This window comes from Condylostylus longicornis, unplaced genomic scaffold (genome assembly GCF_029603195.1).
Source record: "Condylostylus longicornis isolate FDR11 unplaced genomic scaffold, ASM2960319v2 ptg000030l, whole genome shotgun sequence".
Classification (NCBI taxonomy): domain Eukaryota; kingdom Metazoa; phylum Arthropoda; class Insecta; order Diptera; family Dolichopodidae; genus Condylostylus; species Condylostylus longicornis.
The window spans coordinates 8,770,973-8,779,774 of NW_026577999.1; the positions used below are offsets into that span (position 1 = coordinate 8,770,973).

The 8,802-nt window shown below is 24.3% G+C and overlaps 1 protein-coding gene across 1 annotated transcript; it reads left to right on the forward strand.

Moving 5' to 3' along the window:
* Positions 1–3,019, forward strand: LOC129608172 (BOS complex subunit ncln). The gene is made up of 8 exons (XM_055519524.1): positions 1–324; positions 627–814; positions 874–1,081; positions 1,145–1,302; positions 1,361–1,540; positions 1,744–2,166; positions 2,236–2,417; positions 2,493–3,019. The coding sequence occupies exons 1-8, from the start codon at positions 159–161 to the stop codon at positions 2,635–2,637; spliced, it is 1,650 nt and encodes a 549-aa protein (XP_055375499.1). The 5' UTR covers positions 1–158; the 3' UTR covers positions 2,638–3,019.
* Positions 3,020–8,802: the final 5,783 nt, after the last annotated feature.

The window sequence follows — 8,802 nt, forward strand, 5'->3', positions numbered from 1 at the left end:
CCAAAAAGTTAATGCAAGAAGGATTAAAAAGAGTTTAATTTTATACATAAAATATCCAGAAAAGTTTATAAAGATTAAAGTCTTTTCAAAGTTAAAAGAGATTCGCTAAATTAATTTTATTATAAAATAGTTCTAGTTTATTTAACATAAAGCAAAATATGTTTGAAGAAGCGGACAATTTTGCTGACATTTTCCGTTTCGGAATCCCTTACTACTTACTAATTACTCTACCAATTTTAATATTGTGTAGCTCAGATCCTGTATTAGCAACAGATTTTTCAGTACACAGGATGTCTCAATTTGATGTTAATGGTGTTTCATATGGTAAAAATAATAGCTTTACTTTGATATACATATCTAAATATATTTAATTAGATTTAAAATTTGGAGGTTATATTTGACCTAGTTTTAACTAGGGAAATCTAAGGTACATACATATTAGATATATGTGTATGTATATGTGTAGATAGTTCTTTGGTCAAAGGGAGTTAGCAAATGCAATATTAAATATTAGAACAAATTTGTGCTAGAAATAAAAAATTTTCATAAAATCCATTTAAATTATGATTCTTCTCGTGTTTTTTTTTTCAAAATGAGAATGAATTCTAAATATGTATTTTTCTCAGGCTGCCGATCATCTGCATTGAATTTGGAAGCTAAATCATTATATACATGGTCAACATCAAGGCACTGCGTAGTAACAAGGTTCAAAGATTTATCAATTGAAAAGTTTCGGGAAATTCGAGCAAAAGCCGGAGGTTTGGTAATTCTTTTACCAAAAAATATAGAAAACTTAAATGAAGAAGAAAAAGAGGTATAATAACAAACGACTTCAAAGGATTGTACTCATATTTTAATTATATATTCTTTTAGCATTTATTCCTTCTTGAAGATGCCATGATTTCTCAAGCCTCTACTATACCCATATATTTTTCAAAATATAACGAAGAGCTGGATAGACTTATAGATGACATTACTTCTACCAATTTGAAGAACTCCAAAGGTCAAAATGTTAGGGAATCTGCCCTTGCAGAGATTATAAATTCAATATCAGCTAATGGATATCAAATAACAGTGACAGGTTGGATTGCATATCATTCAATTGTTTTACATTAGATTATATAAAAGTGAAAATATTTTACAGGTGCAAGTCATTCTGCTGATAAACATTCGAAAATTCCAATTATACAAGGCGAGTTAGCTCCTCTTATTAGTATAAAAGTTGGAGGAGATCAAGAGAATTCTAATAAATTGCCAATAATTGTTGTAGTAGCTCATTTAAAGACTTTTGGATTGTATAATGTAAAAAGTTCATATCCATGTATATAAGTATATAAAAAATAAGAATTATTATTTTTAGGAATACCCAGAAAATAGTGATGTAGCAATTGTATTATCTTTAGCAGATTTATTTAGTAAATTACATAACAGTGTTACGGCAGCTCCAAAATATCGTCTTATGTTTTTGATCTCAGAATCCGGAGCTCTGTTAAACTTCCAAGGAACCAAAAAATGGTTAGATGAAAATACACAAACTCAGGTAATATAAATATTATTTAAAAAAAAAGGAACTAAAAGCTATCACCCTTATAGGTGATATGCAATAATATTTTTATACATATCATGCATTTCTAGATCAGATCAATTTTTAAAATCTCTTGTACCTTTTGTTTCAATATCTATTATGATAGGCTTTTTAGTTTTATATAATACCAGAAATTTTAATGACCTCTAAAATTTTAGAATATTGATTTCGTGCTATGTTTGGATACGATAAATCAACCGCTTTCAACGAAAACTAATGCTATATACATGCATGTGTCAAAACCGCCTAAGGACAACACGCCAGTGAGCAATTTCTTTAAACATTTAAAGCAATCGTGTATAACATACGACAATGTTACCGCAGAAGGTGTACATAAAAAAATTAATTTGGCTGATAATCAGTTGGCCTGGGAACATGAACGTTTCAGTATGAAGCGATTGCCAGCATTTACATTATCTAGTTTAAATTCTCATAAAGATATTTCAAAAGTTACAAGCTTTAAATATAATAATGATGTTGTTCTTCGAAATGCTGAACAAAACGTTAAAATATTAGCAGAAGCTCTTGCAAAATATGTTTATAAAATAGAAGAAAATGGAGAAATATTTTCAGGTGTAGTTGTAAGTTTTCATTTAAGAATTACATAAATATATACATTTAACATAAATTTTAAAATTTATAATTTAAAGAATATCGATAAAGATTTGATAAAGCCATGGTTACAAGTAAAATCAATTTTACATAATAATGATCTTAAGAACGGTTTTGAGAAATATCTAAAGAATGTCAAAATAATTTATGAAAAACCTGATACACGAGAGCCAGATTTTATGCTATATGATGGTCAAGAAGCTGTTTTAAATTTTTATAGGTAATATTAAATATAAATATATACAAATTCATTTATGGCATCTAAAATTTCATTTTTTTTCTTATTTAATTTTAGAATAAAACCAGCAGTTTTTGATTTATTTTTAACTGTTATCATAGCCATTTATTTAACTGGAATATACTTTGCTATTCAATATTTTCCAAAGTTATATGTTTCAGTGTGTCAAATGAGCAAAATGGAGAAAGTTAAATCAATTTAAAAAAAATGAAAACGTATACCTCATTAAAGAAATCATGTGAAAGTTTTAACTCATTATTTAAGTGTTTATTTGAGAATTAATTTTTAGTAAAGTTGTTTGTTATAAAATTATATTAAAATTTAGGAAAGAAAAATATTTTCAAGGTGAAAAATTAAAAGAACAATAAAATAATGTTTGGTATTGGAAAAAAATTATTTAAAATACATATTATATTATAATTTGTTTTTGAGATCTAAAGCCTGGTTTTTTATGTTCCTACCAAAATTAAATAAACTAATATTGAATTATAGTTGTAAAATTACAATTTATTTGATCAAAAAAGGTATTTTAGAATTTCAAAATTTTGTATATTTTATTAAGTAAAATTTATGTTTAAAATATTTATGTATATAATATGTAATATTTAATTGAAATTATTGCCGAATGTAAATGAACTGTAATAAAGCAATAAAAATAACTTAGAAAAATATTAAAATCTAGTTATTCTTCTTTGGTTCCTTCTAAAAACAAATAGGATGCACTTAAAAGTTTTCAGAAAACCAAGGAAATTATTTAAAAACGGGTCCACTTTTTTGGAACAACAATTAATGTAATTGTTGTTCCGATGTAAGAACTATTAATGTAATGCTATTAAAGTTATCGATGGCTCGATCACTAATGATGTTGATTACAAAACTTATATTACGCTTTAATATTTTCGGAAGCAGAAATAATTATTATGTATAACTACTTTCCCCATATATTTATAACAATCAAAATTCTTAATATGCATTCTATAGCAAAAGGTTATATATTAAGTTTAATAACGTTTAATATAAAGTTATCAATGACGCTATAAAATCTAATAAATTTTAAATAAAATATATGTAAATCCATAAGTATTTGCATATTTTTATCTTTCTAGTTATTCATGTAAACTGTGGTTATGTAAAAATTAATAACAAATTTTTAAAATCCAAAAATTTTTAAAATTCAAAAACTTTTAAATTCCAAACAAATGAAAATATTTTACAATTCTTTAATAACCTTGTTGTATATTTTGGTAATAAATTAGTAATAAATAATAGGGTTATTAAAATAATGTAAATTATAATGAAAGTTATATATTAGAGTGAAATATGAATTATTACATATAACCTGAACTACACAATTGAAAACTACATATTTATTATTGTAAATAATTATATATTTTATTTGCAGCAAGTAAAATATGCAAATATATACATAATATATAATATACTGTATTAACTATACTTATGTACCTATATAATTTTAAAATAAAAAGGAAAGGTGAGTAAGGAATGGTATTTTTGCTTGCTTCAAAAATTAAATACAGTTGAATCCTGGAAAATTGGAATTAATAAGAACTGAAATATTTCTTTTATTTATATTAGTTTTTTCTTAACCAATATCATTTTCAAGCATAATTCAATAAAATAGAATTATTTATAAATGTATTCATTTATGGATCATGAATATAATTCTTCCTTATGAAAGTAAATTTTGTTTCTTGACTCATATTTTATAATTAAACAGTATAAATTTAAACTATCATTTAGTTCCAGAATGCAAAGTACCACAGCTTTTGTTCAATCTATCTAAGACAGAAATATTATAGTTAAATTTACTTAATCATGTTAAATATAATTTCTGAATTATATTTAACTAATTTATTATTATCTACAAAAATTCAGGGTGTTGATGTTGTTTGAATATTCATTTCCAGAAATGCCCTGTTTTTTAATTCTATAAATTTAATAAAACTTTGTATTTCTTTGTTCATTCACTTTGTATTTTCATAACTACTATTCAGAACTAAAACATTCTTTCTAAGGCAGTATAATAGCCTATTGATGTCAAAATAATTTACAGCTTTTAATTGTTTTATAATAAAAACGATTGAAAAATTTTAACTTTGCACACACATTATTTTCATAATATTTTTTATGATTATTATGATGGGGACACAATATGTATATAATACGAGTATGTACATATTATTATTATAAAAGTTTTTATTGAATTCCCAATATATGTACATAACATGTGATGTGGAAAGCATTCAAGTAAGTAAGTAAGTAGTATTAGAGGCACTTTTATAATATGTTTGGCATATGTACATACATATGTACATATATGCACATCAGCTCGTATATAGGAAAATAGTTTAAAAGAGGAAAAGAATTTCAAGCATTTATGCTGTCAGTTCCTATTATACGTTTTGCTAATCTACGTGAATATTCATTAAAAGGATATTATGAACACTATACACGTTTATACATACATATATCTAGAGTAGGTATAAAATATGAAAAAAATAAGGATATAAATAATTTTTCTTCGTTTTATTTGTTACTGAATAAAAAAAAAATTTTTCTCTAAAAAATTTTTCCTTTTAAAAAAGTAAAATTTTCTCTTCATGCTTCAATGCTGAAATTTTTTTTCTTTGTTTTTTTTTTTTCATAAATTATTTTCAATGTTAAAGTGTGTTGGCGACATTCGAAAAAAAAATTTACATTCCGTTTAAAAAAATAAGCAAAAATTTGGAAACAATAAAGACGGAATATCAAAAGGAAAATCTCAGACTTTTTGGAATTTTTGAAAAAGAATAAAAATAAAATTGAGAAATTATTATTTTTCGAAAGTAATTTGCAAAAAAAAAAAAAAGACCAATTCAATATTTTTTTATTCATTTTTTGGATTTTTTAATAGAAAAAAGAAAAAAAATTTAGAACATTAAAGAATTATCACATTTGTATGTAGGAAAATAAATTTTTAATTAAAAAATTAAAAAAGATTTTTATTTGCTTTTTATTTATGTACCGTTTATGCTTTTATACACTGTCTTAGTTTTGCTTTTCTCTTTATTTTTACAAAAGTAGGCAGTACAAGCTTTTATATTCTAAAAAAAAAATTATCAATTTTTTAAAAAATAATAAGCCCATTCATTGTAATTTTAATAAATGTTGTCTCCTTATAGAAAAAACTTAACTTTCACAACCAAATTTACAAGGATTCAGTGAATGAAATCATTTTTCAATAATGGTACGTGCTTTTTTAAATAGAAATAAAATGAAGCAAGGCATTTACAAATGCATAAAAAAATTTCCGAAATTTATCAAATTTTTAATTTTTATGTGTGTAAGGTCGAATCTGGAATCTAGATTCAAGCTGAATCCATATTAATAATTATTTTCTTACGGGGTGGAATTCTAATTTTGTACTCTTCATTTTTGTACATTTGTAGCCTTCATACAAGTCTTTAAGTGAAATTTTTATTAGAAAAACAATAATTTTATTAATTTGTTCCTTTTTTAAAAGAGAACAAAAATCACATTACTTTATTTGTGCCATAAAAATCTGCATTATTATAACCGATGTTCGGTATGAACAGTGCATAGAAATCACTTTGATGCTACTCGTAATGCTAAAAGGAACGTTAGAATTCGGAATATCATTGGAATAAATTGTATATAATGTGTAGGTGACGTTATAATTCTTAACTATTTTTGATGATATCTCATCATTTTCTTAAGGTGTGTATTAAAACTGGTTTTAATTAAAATAAGTTCCCTTAATCTATAGTGACGAAAATTCGAAGATCCGAAAACGACAATAACATTTTTGGTTTTTTTTATTTAAGTAATTCTATATTATATTAAATTGTATTCTTAACAGCTTGTTCCTAATTTTTAATATTACAACATTTTACAAAATTATTCTTATACTTGTGGATGCACATCATAGCCATATGTATACCTATATATTTCTTCACATTTTCTTATTCATTTTGTGGCTTTGACATTTTTGTTTATTACTATTTTTCATGTGTAATCGTGCGTTCATTCTAAAATATTTTTAATGTAAAAGAAAAAAGAAGAAAACAAAGAATAGCAAATTTTCTAAAAGAAAAACTTTATAGGAAAAAGAGCATACATAGTTCATATACTTACATACATATATATTTGTCTATGTTTACATGTATGTAAGTATATTTTTCTTTTCCTCCTTGTTGTACAATGTTTGAATGCAAATGTACATTATGTTCGTATATGCCGGATCTAAGAGGGATTCTTAACATACTGTATAAAAAAAACTCAAAAAAAAAAAAAAAAAACACAAAAAAGGAAAGGTAGGCAGGACTGAGTGTTTTTGACACTTGAGTCTATATGAAATTTTTTGAAAAAAAAATTTGAGTCTATTGCGGTATATAAAGCACATAGTTTATATACACTTTTTACATATGTATATACTTATATGTATAACGTTTACATACGTATGTATATATCATATATAGTAGAAGTTACTTCATTTGTAAATTTCGGAGTCAAAAATTTTTTTATCAATAATTGTTAATGTGCATATTTTAAAACTGACCACTCAAGATGAAAATTGTTATGTATAAATTGAAAAATAGTATTTGTATTAAATTTTTAATAAATCTTTTAGAAATTTTAAAAAAATAATGTTCCGATTTTTGTAACAAGCTCTTACAATTCCATGTTGAGGCTTGCAATTCCATACGAGTATTATATTAAACACCATGCATATTTTAAAGCATCTATGTAATTCGATGAATATCAAGAATTTTCTTTCATATTTTTTGATAAATTATGCATCTTGTCTTCGAAATCTGAGTTCAAACCAAAATTATTTTAAAAAAAAATTTCAGCTCAGCTTGACTGTCAGATTTAAATGATTGGTTTATTTTGAATGTGATCAAAGTCCATTTCAAATTAAAATGAATTATCGCTCAGTTTGGGTTTAAAGCATGGATGTCAAAAGTGCGGCACGTGGGCCGCATGCGGCCATTTTCTTATTTTGGTGCGGCCCTCTAAAACGAATTGTTAAAATATTATTATGGTTTAAACTGTTTTGATTTTGCCAATTCTACGATTGGCTACTACAAATATGCAACCCAATATTTTAAGACTTGTTCAACAGAAGCAGTGTCACTCAGCTCCCAGTACTTCTAATAAAAAATAAATAAACGTTTACACACCTTAAAAATTGAATTAATTGTTTTATTTTGTGGCCCTTTTGTCATACAGAATATTGGAAATTGGCCCATAGTTTCAAAAGTCTTGACATCCATGGTTTAAAGTATAACACAAAATTTACTAGTTAGTTAACTAGTTATTTGCTTTACAGTATTTTTATTTTTCTTATCCAAGAATATAAGTTTTAATTCCAACAATTAAAATTATTCTTGCTTTGAAAAAAAAAAGATTATATATTATGTATATAAAGTCGTATCCGAACAAACTTTACGAGATTTCAAATGAAATTAAAATGAAACTTGAACATTTTGTCTGCAATCGTCTTGTATACATACCATGAAATTATCCGGACAATACGAGATTTCTGCATTATAAAATCAGATGAATAATAATGTTAAATTTATGTTACGATAATACTCGTAATATATTGAAATATTGTGTATAGAAAATTTTATATATTTTTTCCAAAATTATATATTTAATGTATAAAAACTCACAATTGAATTAAAAAATTTCTCCGTTCATTATGACTTAAATGTATAAATTATCTTGTTTAAAGCTGTAAACTGCAAAAAAATTTTCTTTGTGAAATTATAACAGATAGCATTAGGCTATCCTAGGGCATTTCAATAATATTATGTACAACAATATAACCGAAAAAAAATTAAACTCATATATCAAGAATTTAATGAAATTCACAAAAGATTCTGAAAGCAATTCAAAATTAAAAAATATTAAATGTTTTGTAGATCAATGGTTAAAAATAACCATCATGTAAAAAGTGATTATATTTTAATATTTATTTTTTAATACATTTGTACATTTATATATTATTCTGGTCTAGAAAATAAAAATAAATATTTTTAAAATTAAAAAAATAAAATAAATTAAAGAAATGAAGTGCTCATTTTTTTTTCTCTATACTTTTAAACCTCACAAACTCATATTATATGTCGTGCATTTGTATATATCGATGGTGAAGTGCAAAAATATGGTATAAATAAGAAATTTTTCAAAATAGTTATTTTTCATTTTTACATAAATTCTAATTTTGTATTGCCCTCTTTGTGTAGGTCTTCTTTGGTAGTTAAAATAGATTAAATGCAAAGTCGAATGAGCAAAAAAGAGCTCAATGTTTTCTTAGTGTATTTGTATTACAAAAACT